This window comes from Amyelois transitella, chromosome 15 (genome assembly GCF_032362555.1).
Source record: "Amyelois transitella isolate CPQ chromosome 15, ilAmyTran1.1, whole genome shotgun sequence".
NCBI lineage: Eukaryota > Metazoa > Arthropoda > Insecta > Lepidoptera > Pyralidae > Amyelois > Amyelois transitella.
Window position 1 is genome coordinate 2814610 of NC_083518.1, and position 20483 is coordinate 2835092.

Below are 20483 nucleotides of genomic sequence, written 5' to 3' on the forward strand. Positions count from 1 at the left end.
AGATAAAATTTCAAGCTATTATGCGTCTGTCCTCTCCAGGAAGGTGAGGATGTTACCGGAACTAACGCCAATAAGTAGTAAGACATGCAAACGTAAGTACATAGGGTTGTCTATATCCCATTCGGGATAGACAGAGCCAATAGTCTTAAAAAGACTTTTAGGCCACGTTCAGCTGTTTGGTTTAATGATAGTATTGAGATTCAAATAGTGACAGGTTGCTAGTCCAGCGTCTAAAAAAGAGTGTCAAGTTTATAAGCTTATCCCTAAGCCTCCTTGTACGACATACATGGGAAAAAGATGGAGTGGTACTTTTCTAAAATGCCGGGAGTCACACGGCATTTCTGAATAGTAAATAAAGTAATAGAAAACTAGCAACCTGTCACTATTTGAATCTCAATTCTATCACTAAGCCAAATAATTGAACGAGGCCATTCAGTCTTTTCAAGACTGTTGGCTCTGTCTACCTCGCAAGGGATCTATATCCCTTGCGAGGTAAACAGAGGTCACGTCTATACGTGACCATATGTATGTATAATAGAAAACTAGTTAGACGTGAATATAAAATTGCTCTTATCCAATAACCCTCTATAAATACCTAACAAATGTGGAAATCAACTTTGTCACCATTACTTGGCTTATTGTTTTGTCACAATACTGATTCCCCCTGTTTTGACTACGATCCTTTTACTTTCACAAAGAGTAGGTGCCGTTGTGACCCTCATAATGGGCTGTATTCAAATGCTTTAAAGATTTGTTCCCTTTTGTTACTTCGAGCCGCCTCTTAGATTATTTGGCCTCAAATTATATTTTATTCTTTATTAAGTATAGCATTTCTTTCTCAAATAATTTCTAGACATGATGAGCACGTTAGAAAGAGTGAGATGTAAGACTTCGTTGTAATTTTATTAAATAATCTTTATTATTGACTTACAATTGTATAATATTAAAAAAATATTTATAATTCACTTATTCGAGTAAAAGGAAATATATATAGCAAGAAATAAATTCTGCTTTTAGGCGATGGGCTAGCAACCTGTCCCTATTTGAATCTCAATTCTATCATTAAGCCAAACAGCTGATCATGGCCTTTTAGTCTTTTCAAGACTGTTGGCTCCGTCTACCCCGCAAGGGATAAAGACGTGATGATATGTATGTATGTTTGCAAGATATAAAGGGAATAAATTTACAGTCAAGTTATTTTTCTCCTTTTAGCTTTAGCCAAATAATTTTCGACGATAACACAATGACGATTGTTTTGTACGTCAAGATAGGGAAATGTTTTTGAAGTGATATAAAAAAGAAGTATCGAAATTTTCTGACATTGTGCGTAATTTTTTATTTTCGTTCAAAAATAAATAACTTAAAATGATATAGTTATAAATTGAATACATATACCTACCAATAATAAATACATGTTGATATAAATCCACAATTGTTTTTATGCTCTATTCACAGTAGACATTGAAAAAAAAAACTGTGTTATTAAATTTGTTGATTGATCCAATAAATCTATTTATGTAAAACTCTTTCTTTACTGAGTAACTGGCTGTTTGACAAACAACGCATAGCCCAAACCGCTGGGTGTGGAGAGACTTAATTTGGGGTAAAGATTCTTATTGGAGTTTCTACGGGGGGAACTAAGAGAAGATGTCCCGAAATTCTCGCGGGCTTATTCTAAAATACTCCGGATTTTTATAACCTAGTATTGTTGATTCAAGCAGCTTGAAGTCCATTACTGGAAAAATTTATGAAATATTAAAGTTTATATTTTTTTTTTTTAACAACGAGGTTCTACCTGTATCAAATAGCAGGTGCCCATCGGCGCGACTTGTGTTTATAATATATCAAGAAAACCGAATCATAGAAAACCATAGCCAACACAATGCTTAAGCATATAAAAAAAAATATTAAAAAAAAAAAAAAAAAAAAAAACAACAACGAGGTTCTATTTGAAAATATTTAACAATTAATAATGCATGTATTTATGCACCAAATAACAGCTAGGAAACATTTGTGGTACCTATGGTGCGACAATCGATATTTATATTAGATTTTTCGTCTTTCAGTTCATGTGCTGCGCGACACAGAGTTACCCTTAGAGGTGGCATTGGCGTTAGGACCAGACGTGCAGTTCGTCCTCAAATATGTGGATTCTGGTGAGTCTCACCCATTAATAAATATAAATAAATAAATATATACGGGACAAATTACACAGATTGAGTTAGCCTCGATGTAAGTTCGAGACTTGTGTTACGAGATACTAACTCAACGATACTATATTTTATAATAAATACTTATATAGATAAACATCCAAGACCCTGGCCAATCAGAAAGTTTGTTTCTCATCATACCCTGGCCGGGATTCGAACCCGGGACCTCCGGTGACACAGACAAGCGCACTACCGCTGCGCCACAGAGGCCGTCTTAATTAGAGGCCGTATTAATTGTAATAATTATTTGTAGTAAGTAAGCGATAACACATTCTTTACAAGCTAATATTTTAAGAAATGTGAGCGACATGCTTATATTTTTCTTTTCTACATGCGTAAAAGGATATTGTATATTTATTTAATTTATGTGTATAAATGGAAAAATACGTTACTTTTTATTATGATATAATAGTACCTACAAACTATACCTCTGTGCTATACCTTCAGTCGTTATTTTTTAAATCAGCTTAAATCACATAATTCTGATGTATTGCCAGACTATTGGAGCTATAAGCGCTGTTTCTGCTATGGATCCATTATAAAAAGCTGATATTCCCCACAATAGTTATAACAGTGGGGGTCTACAAAATTCTTTAATTTCTTTCTCAAACAAAACAATAGACTTTAATATTTTTCCTCGCTAAGTAATTGCTTGCCACTACCGCCAATCGTCGCAAGATTAATGACGTCACTTCCTCGAATTGGGACCCAGGATTATTAGTTTTTCTCTCCCTTGAAATGTCACTCGCAATAGATACCCGTTGAATCTAATTTGGTGATAATACTACATTTGTAAATCGAATTCTGAATTACTGTTCGGAAGATTTTCTCAAGAATGCTGATCATACATACAGATATACATATGTGTATTAGAACAATCACGTCTTTGTACCTTACGGGGTAGAGAGAGCCAGTCTCGAAAATACTGAAAGGTTCAAATAGCGACAGATTGGTAGTCCATCGCCTAAAAGAAGAATTGCAAGTCTATATTTTCTCTTCGCAATCAGACATGGAAGCAGCTTAAAATTTAATACATAATTACCTTAAAAAATCACGCCTCTCACATTCATTACTCTTCTATTTTTTCACGTAAAACATACTGGACTTGCACCAAAAAATTGGCCTCGCATTATGACCAAAACCAACTAAATATTTGCTTTTTCTCCTCACGCAGGTACCTACCTAAGTATGATACCTTTTTTTTACCTTTTAGTACTAAAACTATTTGCCCAAGACCGTAAACTCTGAGACAATTTGTGAGCAAGACCGACGACGCCGGATGTACGAGTCACAGAATGCTAATCTTATCGTCTTATAAAAATAAACTGCACTTTCGTTGCATTGCAAGTTAGCCGGGATTCATGTTTGCTAGAATAGAAATCAGAATAATATCTGGCAGTAAATAAATACCATAATGTATTGAAACTAATCGGGATGATGTGTTGTCTTCGTGCATCGCATACAATGTAAAGTTGTCAATTATATTATAGCAATATTCAAACGTTAAGGTGTCTCATTCACCATTATTTATCACTTCTATTGTTTAACATTATTCCGAATTCTATGCTACTATGAAACGATGTTCTTATGGTGGAATTTTCTTCTCAATAATTTATGTCACTATCATCTTAGATGTATTTCACTTGAGGTACCCATTTAGGCATTAGGTTTTGTTCGTAACCTATTTGATTCTACAACGTATCAGATAATTGCAGGTGCCATAAAATGAAATTAATCACTACTCACACATCAGTACTTGGCACTACTATCTTCTTCCTCTTGGTAATAGGCGGATACCTCACATCTTAAGAGAGGAATAACCATGACCCTGGATTGGTTAAGTCAAGATTTTGCACGAAGCGACTCTCGTCTATTATTAGTGAGTATTTTACTTGTACTAAACTTAAGTAAATTACTAATGAGTATTTTCAACTTTGCACTCAAAGTTCATTATACAAAAGAGTAATGTAAGTACTCATGTTAAGTAGGTATTTCAGGACTGAATGAATGTTATGAATTTTCGATTTTAACCTTATTTTTTGCAATATGTTACTACGTTGATCGGCCAAGTAAATTTTTTTTTGTTACGATAAAAAACAACCATGTCAAAGTAATTTGCGAGACATTAATAATATCCTAGTTAACACTATTGGAAGGATTTTATGAAGTTTCTATAGTTGTTAAGCTTCTTCCAAAAACTATATCTGATCCAATGCATTATAAAAACGTAAAAAGTAGTCGCTTTTGCGATCTTTTGGTAAACATAATTTTATCTGTAATGTTGTACAGCCTCCAAGTCATATTAAAGATTTGATAAAATAGCAACGCACAAAATACTACGTTATCAATATACTACAATCAAATACACACAAAAAAAAAGTATTGCGACACACACACAAACGCACGATTCACCTGTTCCTATGGTTGTACAGCGAGGCTTTGCGCGGGCGCAGGTTGTAGCTCTACGCCATATCGTCATCTCCGTCTAACCAATCAAGTTTGAGCGAGATGCCTATACAACTCGACCGTCGATAAAGCAACGCTGCTGTTTAACCGACTTCAAACTGGACCAACGGTCGTTCATAGCGGGTTTAACTTAGTTCCAACTTAACACCGATACAAAGCGAGTGTTTTACGCGAAACGAATCGAAATTTTGGATATGTCGTTCAAAGTACCACGTTTGAATTATCAACGGTTTTAGTGTCGTGTTATTGTTGTTTAAGTGAAGTGTGTTCGGAGTTAAGTGACGATAGTGTAGTTATAAAGCCTTCATCTCGGATGGTGATCGGAACACAGCTTCAGTGCTTTAGAAGATTGTGCAGTGAAGCCTACTTGGATGTCAGTTTGTGAAAGTGATTTTGTGTTAAGTGTAGCCCAAGTATTGATTCGTGATCTTCAGCTAAAGGGTATGTGCTAATAGTTGTATGTAACGGCATCTCGACGTTGTTTTTGTAGGCATTTTTGGATGAAGTAATACTGATATTTGGATGTTAGAAATTCGACTGTAAACCGTACTGTCAAGGTCGATATTTGACTGTGAGGATCTTGGTATTTGACACAAAAAATGTTATAGTGACTTTTTTTAAGAACAGTTGATTAAGTATTTGCCGGACGGAAATAATATGTAAAGGCTTTTGAGTTGGCCAAAAATTTTGACTTAATCAAAATTCACAGGACGTTTAATAAAATCATAGTATTCGCATACTTGCATAAATTAAGTATATTCTTATTATAAAAGTACCTAATAAATATCATATGTCACTGACACGAAATTGCGTGGAGGCTATATTCACGTTACACGCCCACGCGTTACCGCGCCTATTTTTGAAATGTAGGTTCGATCTTTACTAGTTTTCGGTGTATGAAACTTTCATTTGAATACTTATTCAACCAGTCCACAGAATATTCTGTAACTTAACAAACATAAACAAAGAAAATTAAAAAAATTAAAAGCTAATCAGGGTATTTATGAAATACTTATTTACTAAGTATCTGATTCTTTACTAATAATAAATAAAGATTAGAAATTTATGTCGTTAATGTAAATTTTAGACCCTAGCCAGAATCATTACAAGTTAAACCATAAAAAATATATACGTAGTTAATTATTTAATAAAAATGTTACATTATTTCATCTATATACGTTTTCGGGTTAAAAATTTACAAGTTTCAATTTACACATAAAATAATTTAAATTTAAGCAACAAATTGCAACATTTTATCTCACTATTCGAACTTCATACTTACATATATCACGAATGAGAATGTTTATGAGTAGAATAACCCTATCACTATCACACAAAACTACCCCACGGACATAAACACAACAATAACATAGCTTACACATCAGTTTTCGACGTCCTCTGTGGCGCAGCGGTAATACGCTTGTCTGTGACATCGGAGATCCCGGGTTCGAATCCCGGTCAGGGCATGATGAGGAACGAACTTTCTCTGTTTGGTCTGGGTCTTGGATGTTTATCTATATAAGATACTATGTTTTATAATATTTATATATATTATAAAACATAGTATCGTTGAGTTAGTATCTCGTAACAACAACTCTTGTAAGTAATCAATGAGACTTGTCTCGAACTTACTTCGAGGCTAACTCAATCTGTGTAATTTGTCCCGTATTTATTTATTATCAGTACAACATATAAGGCACAATACAAACGCGAGCGATACCGCGGGCATACAACGTGCCATATAAACAATACGAGCATCTACGTCATTAGATTCGCCGCGTGAACGAACACGCCTTCAAAGGAGTTCAACGAGCTTCGGTACATGTGAACACAAAGCAGGCAAACCTGTGAGGCAAACCGACATAGGTAAAAAGTGAACACGTTCGTTTGTTGTAGGTACATACATACATATGGTCACGTCTATATCCCTTGCGGGGTAGACAGAGCCAACAGTCTTGAAAAGACTGAAAGGCCACGTTCAGCTATTTGGCTTAATGATAGAACTGAGATTCAAACAGTGACAGGTTGCTAGCCCATCGCCTAAAAAAGAATCCCAAGGTTGTAAGCCTATCCCTTAGTCGCCTTTTACGACAGTAAAAGTTTTGTTGACGGTATATACTTTTTTATTGAATAAGATTTTCATTGAATGAATATAGTAAATTTGTGCCGTGTGGTTAACGGCACTTTAGATAAGAACCACTCCATGTTTTCCCATTTCATCATAACTAAAGCCATACAGCTGAACGTGTGCTTTAAGTTTTGTCAAGACTGACTCTGTTTACCCCGAAAGGGATAAAGTTTGACCGACAGGGACATAGTGAATTATTTTCCAATTTAAATATGAATTCAACTAAAGTTCACTAAAAATAGAACTAAGTAACTTGTGGACATTACAGATTAAAATAAAAATTAAGTTCCTGAAGCTATAAACTAAAAAATATTGAATTTTAGAAGAGTTTTATAGTATCTTGTTTAGTTTCGAATCCTGTTCTAATTGATTACTTACAAGAGCTAAATAATATAAATCGTGTAGAGATATATATAAGAGAGAGAAGAGAGAAACAAAATAAGTTGAAAACTAATATTATTATGGCTTATGTGAGTTTGTTATATTTTCACACTTTATACTTCACGATTTCTATTAAATTTCGCACACATAAACTATTTTGTTTCAGAACCAGTCAAACTGCCTTAAATTACAAAATAAAGTATTAATTCCAAGGGATTTACTACATATTATTATAAAAACAAGCGGGGCAATGGCCTATGTGGATTTTATGCGAAAACGTATCAGCGTAATTTCGTAAATAAGTATCAAATGTCTGTCGTAAAGTTACTGATTGCAATAATTAAACATATGTAATGTTTTTATGTTATTGAGCAAGCAACTTGAAGATTTCTTAATTAGCTATAAATGCTTATGTGTTTAATTACAATTGAGCATTTAATGGCAGAGACTTATACTTATTTTACATATTAATTAAAAAGTCAATGACAAAATGGTGTATTGTAGATACTGGTCGTAAAGTTTGTATTTATGTGCTTATTCATTATTTTTACAATAAAAACTCACCCTCATTTATGAAGGAAGTAAGTTTCCGTAACTAGGCAGATACTAATTATTTTTATTATAGTTTAAGTTTAAGAGTTTTATTATACTTAAATCTGTTGTTATTCTTTCATTTTTGTCGAAGTCAGTAATTTATTCAAACATGCCTGTCACAGTATTAATACATATTTGATTCCGACCGGTAATATACTGTAGGATTAAAAATAATTTTAAAAGCTGAAGAAAAATTTGTATAAACCTTATTTGTAACGAAATTTCCAGAAGACATTCGACAATTTAAAAAAAAAATAATAATAAAGAAATTTAAATCAAATTTAATATGATTGTAAAAACAAGGAAACAATAGTCCCTTAATGTTGACTATCACATCCCTTGATTAAGGATTTGTATCTCCCGTAAATTGTAAATGAACAGGCGCATTCTCGAAATTCCCAATTTGAGCAGGTAACGGCCGGGTCCCGGAACGAATTGTATTGCCACGTCACACTGTTTTGATAAAAAGTATTGATATAATTTCACTTTAAAGTCCACAAAAGAGTTCTTGAGAACAATATACTTGTAGTCGTAAATTATTATCTAATCCGTTAAGACAAAAAAAACTATTTTATAATAGGTAAAATTATCTTCTTACAAAGTCAAGAAGAGTATTAGTTACTGAGCTATAAGATGTTCACCATCTAGTAAAGATCAAAAAAATATTTAGGGTATCCTTAACCCAGAGTAGATTGCATTGAATAAAGTTGACATGGAATCGTGATATGATGTAAATTTCAATTACAACAAATATATACAATATATACAATATCGCTATGAACATAACTATATCGCCTTTCCTAATATACTATTCTAGATAGTAAGCACATTGCCAAAAGTCTTTTTTCCCAATCGGCTTTTACAACCTGCGCGGCAGAAAAGCATCTGGAACGAATTTTGTTTTTCACAGAAATCACACTTTAGCTATGTCACGCGCTCTTTGACAAACCTTAAGTAGAACTTTATCTACGTTTTTTGAATCCTTGACCTTATTGGTTGTAAGTTCTTACTTGTTAAGAATTTTAACTATTTACTTTCATACCAGCACGTATCAACCGCTAATAGCAGTTGTACTAAGCAAAGTATTTTTATTGCCGCTAGAATATTGCGTCTAGTTTAGGGTGACCAGGCGTTAAGAATTTATTGTACCTAATTGAGGTTTATGCACACGCCATGCTGCTCAATATTCATTTCTCCTCATGGGTCTACTGGAAGAGATTTGTATTGAAATAAGCAGCACCTTTGTACTACAATTATTGTATCAAATACTTCTATATAAATTTGTGTACATAAATAAATAAACAATATTGCATTTCTATTGTTTAATATTATATGAGGTAAACGTGTGTAGGTGTGTGTGAATTTAGTAGTATGTTTTTGCACAAGTCGCGCTTTTTGTCAGGGCTCTGAAAATTCTGGACACCCCAGTCTAGATCCAAACAGGGCATTTATGTTGTATCTACTAGAAGGTTGACAGGACTAGTAGAACTAGTTGGAGCGAGACGAAAGATAAGCTACCAGTCATGTTAGAAAGAAACAGCAGATAATGTCCCACGGCACATAACGAGTTGTTAATTACATACGCCTGATTAGAACAGGGTTTATCTTGTTTCAAAGCGGGTATGTTGAAAAATGCTGACATATCTACGTTTCTATCTAGAGTTAGTTAATTTATTATTTAGAGGTGGTATCGGTACTTATAAATTCGTATAATCGAATGTTAAGTCTGTTAATAAAAAGTGGTAAGTCTTGGTCTTATCACCAAAAGTACATACATTTTTCTGTTTTTATTTTTCTTATGGTGCAATAAAGAGTTTATATCCCTATATCTTCCCTATACCTAATCACGTCGATATCCCTTGCGGAGCAGAAAGAGGCAACAGTCTTGAAAATACTGACTCGTTCAGCTGTTCGGGTTAATGATATATTGCCCATCGCCTCAAAAGAAACCCAAGTTTATGAGCCCATCCTTTAGTCGCCTTTTACGACACCCATAGTAAACCAATGTAGTGGTCCTATTCATTTTGTTTTGGTGCCGGGAGCCACGTGCCATTCCCTGTCCTAATTTTATTAGTATTACTGATATTGAATACACTATCAGAACGATTTCAGACTAATAGTAGAATTACTACGGGTCGAATGGGTCGAATATACGAAACATGACCCTTCTCATACAAAATAAAAAAGAGGGTTTATTTGCAGTGGCATATATGTGTTTTAAATAACACTTTTGACTGCAAACGATTTCCTGACAGTCGTACAAATCGGTACACGAAAAATGAGCACCCCAATTTGTCTTTAAGTGTATAGGGCATCATTCGATTGTCATCGAGTACAATTGTGGACAATGTCAGATGATCAGGGCTCGGAATCCGGAGAAAGTTAGCCGCGGAGATCAAGTGGCCAGCCGGAACCAGTTTCGTGAATCGGCAAGTGTATGTACTGACCCGAGTATGAATAAATGGATGTGGTATTCTTTAAAAGCCCTGAATCGCTAGATTATAGTATATAAGAATAACACGATGTAAAAAAGAATAACACAGGCGTACAAAATGATGTTTGAAAAACAACAAATTCTCACGTGGGAAGAATTAACCTAGTTTAAATTAAGCTAAACATAGTTCAACCTGCCGCCGCAGCATGGCACGCGCGACGCCGTTTTTATTTCGCGAAAAACTATCGCTGTTTCGGTTTTTATTTTGACGTGAAACAGGACAGGGATAGTTTTTTGCACAAAAAAAAATGCCATGCTATGAGGGCAAGTTGTAGTTTCATGAATTTTGGCCCTCGTTTAAAGCTGCGTGGTTGATCCAACTACCAAGTGTATATTCCTGCCGGATCTTAGGTTTTGCTAATGTAATGCAGTAATATTGCTATACAGCGCTTTCATAATTCACCCCACTGCACGGAAAAATACCGTTGATTTCTCCTCCCGTAGGAATTCCGAAAAATTCTCTCATTTAAAAACCTACCTATAATATTAGCTTTAATATTGTCGTCATCCGACACGTCTTTCCACATAATTTTTAAGCTTTAAGCTCATTAACCAATTAGCATATCCACCATTTATACTCCATGGCAGCGCGCCCACTCGGCCACGCGCGGTAACGTGTGCTTTTCTGTAGTCATTTCCCTCCACATCATTTAAGATTGTATCTTAGAACATTATTATTTATCAACGTTCAATATTATGGCTTTACGGGGCTTAGTGAAGTCGAAGTATTATCGCAATGTATTTGTAGACGTTGATTTTACTATTTATTACTTAAAGTAATGCGAAAGTTAAAAGATTTTTAGTGTCTAGCTGCATTTAGTTTCTAAATGCATGACTTGTTTTCGTATATAATGTAAGTATAGGCATAAAGTGTAAGTCTAAATGAGAATCTGTCATTGGCAAGTCCACCTATTGTTAATTTTTCATGTGCGATAAAGTAGAAATAAGTGAATTCTCATAATACATATATTAGCTGGTGAATAGCGCTGAGGTATGAATTACTGGATGATGCAATTTTATTGAGTCTTAAAACAAAGAACAATTTAAAAAAATCGAATCCAATTCTTCTTTCATTATATTTTTGTCTGTTAATTTTATTTCCAAAAATTTATCATGTTTCTTAGATTTCCAATTTCAGGAAATGTAAACAAAAACAGTAGAGCAAAGAAATTCATATCTTCAATGTTAATTAATATCACGTACCATCCCAATTAAACAGACAAAGGGAAGCCACAACAGACTGGCGCGCCAAACAAGACAACAAATATTTCGTCAAAACTGAATCTTACGTTGCATTTTAAATGCATAGAAAACTAGAAACAATTTGTAGAAATGGTATAAAATTCGTTGTAACGTAGCAGAAAATTATTGTTTCTACTGCGAGAAATAAAAAGAAAACTTAATAGTTTGGTTAACATGACAATCAGCAAGAATGTTCTTGGATAATTTTTAAATTTGCTTTAAAATGAAAGGAGTATAATTTTATTTACTTTGCGAGAAAGCTAAGTGCCATCAATGGAAAGTGGAAACATTTTTAAATTTGCATGAAAAATTTGAACTTAAATTACTTGTGTTAAATATGATTTTATATGATTTCTTCCTTTAAAATTAGGAAAAGACGATCACCTAAATAGATAAATAAATTATTTTTCAATAGCATGGCCTGGAAATAGCTAACTATTGATTCCTGATCATCTTTAAGCAATTAAAGCAGTTTTCGCATAAGAAAATTTCTTCCGATGTCCATTTGACGAATCACGTAACGAGTTGAAAAGAACCTATCAAATGCCATATGAATGTTATCAGACTGTTATTTATACGAGTACCAAGGCGATATACAGCATAACAATGTAGTGGTACAACATAGATTACGTCCGAGGCTGTGAATAAATGGTTCTATTGTAAAAACGTGCGATTCTCTCACGTGTATTGTTCTAATCTCCTTTAATTGTCGAGGTCTCATTGTGGTGTTATCGCGATAGATGGGTCGGCGAGAGTCCAATTCAAATGCTTAGAAACTGCTTTGGGAAAGAGTTACGTAGGCATTATATCGGGATTTGGTAGCTTAATTTTATATTTGTTACTCTAGTATTGACTTGTAAATCATCATGTGATGAATTACAATCTTATGTAATAAATAATATGTGATATCATATGATATATGAGGCACTATGTTTGTAAGTAGGTACGTTTATTGGTACACTACACTTAACAAAATTCAAAAGTTTAACTGTATGATAATAAGGGATGTGTGTTTAGAATAAATTAGCCTTGATTAGGGCATTTAAGAAACAGTGTGAAGGAAAGATGCGTACGCAGTGTCTTGCGCTAGCGCAGAAGAAGGAAGAGATTCGACTCGTTCATCATGGGGGACGCGCGCATTGGGAACTCGTAGTCATGGAGCGTGCGTCGTGGCTTATGATTGATCGGTGAAAGATGCTTAGTCTTGCTATCATCGTGGCACGCATGGGCGGTTCGCCCTTACTTGGTATTTGGCGTTACGGTTTGCTATAATCTAAGCTTCTAGCAGATACCCTCACTCTAGTATATTCTTCATAATATTGCTATTTAAATTTCGGTGTTGTAAACACTGTAAGATCTTTACTGGACACCGAATCTCTTATATTCCTAAGGAAAGAACGGTTGTCTAGCGTAAAGATTTCTGCGATACAGTCAACAGTACAACAGTCTGTGGATACCATGGAAAAAAAACACTTGTCAATGTAACAATAATAATAATAAAGGCGTAGGGACATGACGACCCCACCGCCCTCTGTGGAAGGGTTTCCTTCCCAGTGCAGTCAGTCTCCGCGGGGCGGCTTGTGGCGAAGCCGTTGGTGAGTGGCGACACCACGGACCCTACCTCCTGGGGAACATACAGACATGCGCCATACACACACATACACACAGTAACACTTTCCCCGCCTCTGGCTTGCCTTAGTCGGCCGGCCAGAGTGGAGTCGCAAGAGCAGATCCTATGCTCCAGGATGGAAGTGTATTGCACGTAATGGCGTAATAGCGGGGAAACCAGCACGGGGTCATGCCTCGTGCTCGTGAAACCGGGGCCGCACCTCTCGGCATCCTATAGCTGCTTTTAACGTGTTGCGCCCTGGCCGCCGCATGGTGGCTTATTTAGGGTGCCCACAGGCTGCTGTATAGCCAATGAGCAGCGAGTCACCATCTGCCTAATCAAAATTACGTGAGAGATTTTCGAGGCAGATGTCCGTATCTCACTCCATAGCCCAGTAATCCAATCCACTAGCATCCCATCCGCATGACCCAGACTAAGTAAATCCCTACCTGGCAATAGTTTGGCAGTTGGGGAGGGCTGTCCGTTGGTGTATCCCAATGGTTCATCAAGGGACAGATCTCCACAGCTGCAGCCATCTCACTCTAGAACAAAAGGTACCAAAGGGCCTCTTCATGTTGGCTTCGGCCCCATGAACGCCTCCCAAATGACCGGGTCCCTATGGGCCCGTGCACATTTTACATGTACCAACATAATAATAATAATAAAGGCGTCGGAACGTGACGACCCCATCGCCCCCTGGGTCACCTTCCCAGTGCAATCAGTCTCCGCAGGGCAGCTTGTGGCGAGCTGTTGGGGAGTAGCGACCCCACGGACCTGAGTGCTCCCAGGGGAGGCCCCTGTTCCTCGCCTCCGATCTTCCTTCGCCAAGGTCGGAGTGGAAACCGATGAGGGACAGGACCCCTACCTCTGGCTTGCCTTAACCGGCCGGTCAGAGTGGAGTCGCGAGAGCTATACGCTCGAAGGATGGAAGTGTAAAATGTCATAACGCCGGGGGTGCCTGACTGGATCACCATGATTTCACGCCCCGCAGTCTCACCTCTCGACATCCTTAGCCACCCACGCCGATGTTGCCCCTTTGTTGCCTATCATGGTGACTGATTTGAGGGGCCCATTTAGTGAGTGGCGAGTCACCACCTGCCACATAATAGTCACGTATTCATGATTATGGCAGGTGTCCGAACTTCTCCAACAATAGCCCAGTTTAAATCCATCCAAACGTCAACTCCATAACCCATAATCCTTTTCCTTATTTTGTAATAGCTCCACCTCCTGCCGAGACCTGTTCATGGACATATCATCTATTGATATGCCCGGGAACGGGTTTTGGCAGGAGAACAACATAACATCAACTTCTCCAAAGGGCCTCTACGTGTTGGATTTATATCCCCACGCAAGCCTCTCAAAAATCCGGGGTGTATAGACCCGTGAAATCTAAGAGGAGAAACATAATAATAATAATAATTGCACGTAATGGCGTAATAGCGGGGAAACCAGCACGGGGTCATACCTCGTGCTCGTGAAACCGGGGCCGCACCTCTCGGCATCCTATAGCTGCTTTTAACGTGTTGCGCCCTGGCCGCCGCATGGTGGCTTATTTAGGGTGCCCACAGGCTGCTGTAAAGCCAATGAGCAGCGAGTCACCATCTGCCTAATCAAAATTACGTGAGAGATTTTCGAGGCAGATGTCCGTATCTCACTCCATAGTCCAGTAATCCAATCCACTAGCATCCCATCCGCATGACCCAGACTAAGTAAATCCCTACCTGGCAATAGTTTGGCAGTTGGGGAGGGCTGTCCGTTGGTGTATCCCAATGGTTCATCAAGGGACAGATCTCCACAGCTGCAGCCATCTCACTCTAGAACAAAAGGTACCAAAGGGCCTCTTCATGTTGGCTTCGGCCCCATGAACGCCTCCCAAATGACCGGGTCCCTATGGGCCTGTGCACATTTTACATGTACCAACATAATAATAATAATCTTTATTTCTTCTCTCACATGAAATTAAATCTAGGTAACAAGTAGGTGAACCAAGAGAATAGGTACATAAAAATTATGATGACAATGATCTATGTGAGAGACTGGTCTCTGTACTAGGAAAACCTGTATGACAGATTACCAGCCTCTCCACCACTGAACCAGGTGTATACCATCGCAATAAATACAAAAAAGAGAACAAAATATACATATACCTAAAGGAAAATGAGATGAGATGATAAATACAACGGTATGACAATACAGAGGTAATCTATTGCGAATTTATACCCATCACAAATCCAAGAAACAAAGTTAGTTATAATAAAATTTGTAAAGATAATAACAAAAAAAAGTAAAAGTACTTATTTAAACAGGAACTACCAGTAAATTTTCCGTGTCATCATAGCTGAGAGATTTTAACCAGGTGGTGGTAGATTTTTTGCAGTTGTATTTAGATAGGTGATATATAGTCAGGATTGAGTTGATTTTATTATATAAATACGTGCCTAGATAGCCGAAAAATCTATGGGCATATGCAGTGGACCACATAGCGGACGGTACGACTTTGTGAACACGGCGTCTCTGAGCAAGGGCTGCTGGATTGTAGTCAAGCCGGGAATGTTGTCTTAGGATAAGGTTGAGTATGAATAATTGTCTTACAGTCAGAACATTAGCCAAACGGTACAGATCCTCAGTAGGAAAACGATAGGGCAGGAAAAGGGAGACCTTTAAGACCGCTCTTTGAGCTCTTTCAAGTAAGAGCATATTAGTTTTTGGTAAACCTCCCCACACTGTGATGCAGTAGCCTATAATCGATTGGCAAAGGGCGAAGTATACCATCTTTACTATGTTGAAGTCAGCAATATGGCGTAAGTTTTTAAAAATAAAGATAAGTTTACGTACTCTCGAAGTCAATACTCCCAAATGAGTATTAAAGCTCAGAGTGTTGTCCAACATAACGCCCAAATACTTAATACTATAGGTTAAAGCAATTTTACTACAAGAACAGAAGTGACTCGTAGAACAGAAGTGTGCTAGAATGGAGTAGTTATCATGTACTGTCTTATTAGTATTTCTAATGGAGAATGGAATATATTTAGTTTTATCAACATTCAGTGTCAGGGCGTTATCTGAGAGCCAAGAGCAGACCTTACTGAAACCTTGTTGGGCGTAGTGGTATACTTGGTCCCAAGTGTCTCCATGAAAGATTAATGCTGTATCGTCAGCAAAGGTTACAATTTTACCATTGGAGAGATCTAAATTGCATAAATCGTTTATGAAAGTGAGAAAAAGTGTGGGACCAAGTACACTGCCCTGCGGCACACCATAATTAATTAGTAGATCGTCACTTCTATACTCTCCAACTCTAACTCTCTGCCGCCTACCGCTCAAATAATCTTGAAATAATTTTAGAGTAATATCTCGAATTCCCAATCTTTCTAATTTATTTAGCAGAAGTGGTGTAGAGACTGTGTCAAATGCCAATGAAAATACTTTGTCTATAAGTTGCCTTCCACGTGGAATGTTAAGAAATTATATCCTGGACTAACATTAACTTGCAGTCACCATATATAACCTTGAGCACCAATTCTGAATATTAAAAAATCCTTCAACATAGCTTCACACTATCTTACTACTTTCGTGAGAACCAGTTTCATTGGAGCGGCTCCATAAAATTAATAAGGTCGGCAGAATCTCGTATAAATATACAACACTCGATTACCATACTCTGGCCGTTTAACGGTCGCCATGGAACTTCCAAGACTGATGTATATGCTAGTGGAATTTTGTGAGTATTTTAATTGACTAGATACCAGTTTTCTGTTTGTAAAACTTACTTTTGATAAGTATGATGTACCTCCATATTTGCAAGTTTAGTTTTTGTGATTGGTAATCTAACTAGGAGGACCTTCTTAAGATTCATTAAATTTGGACTTATTCACGTAAGCAAAAAATGAAACTACCTAGAGCTACTCGGCTCTTAAAAATCAGAAATAATTTAATCCTTTATGTTTTGTTTGGTTCCTGGGGTAAGTGTGTGCAATAGGAGTTTACTAAATAGGCACAGAAAAAAGAAAAAAAAAAAACAGAATTTTCTGCAAATAAATACAAACAAAAAAAGTTATACATGTTACAGTACATATACAGGGTAGACAGAGCCAAGAGTCTTGAAATGCTGATAGGCCACGTTCAGCTGTACGGCTTAAAGATAGAACCGAGATTCATATAGTGACGGATTACTAGCCCGTCGCCTAAAAAAAGGATCCCAAGTTTATAAGGCTGTCCTTTAGTCGCCTTTCACGACATCCATGGGAAAGAGATGGTCATATTCTTTTTTCTATTGGTGCCGAGAATCACATGGCATTACATAATTACAGAAAAATGTTGCGTTTTTTTTTTGAAATTTCGACTTTTTATCACCTAAATGTGTCACCATTCTTACGTTGCTTATCAGAACTAAAACGGAAGTAAGTGTACATTTGCTCAGTAGGCATTGCTGGTAGCTTGTAAATATTGGCTTTTTGATTACGTATCAAAGTGTGTCACAACTTTTTAGGTATGTAGGATAGCAACTTTCTTGTGCAATGTCTCTTAGGACTGGTTGTGGTAGTAAGTTAGAGTAGAATTTTTAGAACATTGCATTTATGTCATGTTTCGATGAATTCAAAATTTAAAAAACTTACAACCGCAGACAAATATCAGTGAAAAAATTTACAAAATATCACTGGAGATTATCCTTGTCAATTTGTCAAGTTATTTAAAATTTATGATCCCGGTCAGTGATTGATTTTTTCCATAGATACATTCGTATGGGCTTCTTCAATTACATGACTATTATTTATATTACGTATTGGCACTGTCTAATGAATGAATGAGACCACACACGATAAGCTACTAGACACTGAGACACCACACAATGCGTCCGTCACAAACAATACGGTTACCGGACGTCGGATACTTGCCGGAATGGATAGTTCGATTTGTTTTAATAATAGCAATAACTATTATTGCACATTTAATAAATTTCTGTAAATGTGCAACTGTTATTAATTTATTAAGAAATACAAATAAATTTGGTCCATACTTTTTCAACAATTTTTTTTTATAAAATCAATAGAGCATTAAAAGTCTTACGAATTGTCGGCGCGCATTTCATGTCATGGACATCAGCAGGCGAGAGATAGTAAAGAAATGAATAGAAAAAACAATTTACGATTATGAATTTACAACCTGAATATAATACTAAATCAAATCTTAATTTTGTAAGTTATAACTGCAAGTCCGTCACGAGATCTGTTGACGCAATACGCGAGTTGTGTAAGACAGCGGATTTAGTGGCCCTACAGGAGACATGGCTGTTACCGCACGACATCTCGTATCTAGGTACTATCGATACTGAGTTCGCTTATTGCGGTAAATCAGCTGTGGATACATCGGCTGGAATTTTGCGAGGACGTCCATACGGCGGTCTCGCTATACTGAGGCGTAAAAGTGTTTTTGCGAATGTTTCTATAGTAGAATGTGCAAGTGAGCGTATAATGGCCATTAAAATATTAATAAATAGTCAGCAATTTCTAGTGTTCTCAGTGTATATGCCTACGGTATCGGACGATAATCTACCCGAGTTTACAGAACGTTTAAGTGAAATTAGTGCGGTAGTGGATGAGTGTGGTGCCGAATATGTGTATGTATTAGGCGATTTTAATGCCCAACACAGTACGGTGTTCGGCAAGGAACTCGCTAGTTTCTGTGATGAGCAACAGTGGGTCTGCGCGGACTGGCATTTCCTAGGTATTTCATCGAATACATACACATATGTAAGTGACATACATGGCACTACGAGCTGGTTAGACCACCTGATCGTAACCAAAGTGGCAAACGAGACTATCTCCAATGTTAAGGTACTGTACGATGTTTTCTGGTCTGATCACTTTCCCATATACATAGAAATAAAATGTGATTTCATTAAAACAGTGTCTGAAATAGGTAGTAATTGCCCTGTTAATAAAATAATCTGGGGGAACAGAAAACCTCACCAAATTGACGTGTACAACGAAATTTGTAATGATAGGTTAAGAAATATTGACTTTCCGTTAGAATTAAAAAAATGTTTTCATAATAAATGCCATAATTTAATGCATAGAATTTTAATTGATAATTTATATAATGAAATTGTTCAAGTCCTTTTTGACGCATCCACATTGTCGTATGAAAGCATTAATAAAAATAGACGAAAATGTATTATTGGATGGAATAAACATGTTAGACATGCCCACAGTGAGGCGAGAAATAGTTTTAATAATTGGGTATTTTGTAATAAACCTAGATCTGGGCCCATCTACTATGACATGTGTGAGACGCGAAGGGTGTTTAAATCTAAATTAAAATGGTGCCAAAACAACCAGGAAAATATTAAAATGAACATTTTAGCCGCTCACCATACATCCAAGCGCTTTGATAAATTCTGGAAGCAAACAAATAGACTTAATCACCTTTCGAGTTTACCTGCTAGCGTTGGAGGGGTTAGTGAGCCGGCCGCGGTGGCCAATATGTTTAAAGAGCAGTTCCAGGTCTCCTCACCTTTGGGACCGACAAGACCAAATAGTCTGTCTTCTGATGGACAGGATCGGCAGGCCTACTTACACTTTTCTTCTACAGAAGTAGCAGCTGTGGTGAAGTGTATGACTCGTGGTAAATCCCCGGGTCATGACTCACTTAGTATCGAACACCTACAGCATGCGGGTGCGCACCTGCCTCGCGTATTATCCATGCTATACACACTATGCGTGGGCCATTCATATTTGCCTAATGAGTTGATGATGACGTTGGTCGTGCCGGTCCCAAAGAATAAAACGGGTGACAGGTCGGATAAAAATAACTACAGGCCGATTTCTCTAGCAACCATTCTTGCTAAAGTGTTGGACGGTCTGCTTGAGAAACAGCTAAATAAATATATATCACTTCATGACGCCCAGTTCGGGTTTAGGCCTGGACTTTCTACTGAGTCAGCAGTTCTCTGTCTCAAGCATACCGTCCGATACTACACGGATAGGAAAACGCCAGTTTACGCTTGCTTTTTAGACCTTTCCAAAGCTATCGACCTTGTATCTTACGATAAGCTTTGGAGCAAACTCGAGGAGACGGACATACCAAGTGAGGTCACTGAAATATTCAAGTACTGGTATGGTAATCAGCGTAATTATGTAAAATGGGCGGGCTCTTTATCTGACGAGTACAGAATGGAGTGCGGGGTGAGGCAGGGGGGATTAACGTCACCTACGTTATTTAACTTGTACATGGACCAATTGATTCGTGAGCTCAGCAGCACTATGCTGGGATGTTCTGTAGGCGGTACATCTTTTAATAATATCAGTTACGCTGACGACATGGTGCTGCTGAGCCCATCAGTCAGTGCCCTCAGAA

General features: G+C 37.1%; 1 protein-coding gene across 3 annotated transcripts in view; it reads left to right on the forward strand.

The window, feature by feature from the left end:
- LOC106135712 (apoptosis-stimulating of p53 protein 1) overlaps positions 1–20483 on the forward strand; it is a 267044-nt gene that overhangs the window by 87419 nt on the left and 159142 nt on the right. For 2 of the 3 annotated variants that reach the window (XM_060948225.1, XM_060948227.1), the window contains exon 4: positions 2067–2156. In XM_060948225.1, the coding sequence (XP_060804208.1) occupies positions 2067–2156 (90 nt within the window). Of the gene's footprint in view, positions 1–2066; positions 2157–4835; positions 5118–20483 lie in introns of those variants that run through there. The other variant, XM_060948228.1, reaches the window with a different exon arrangement.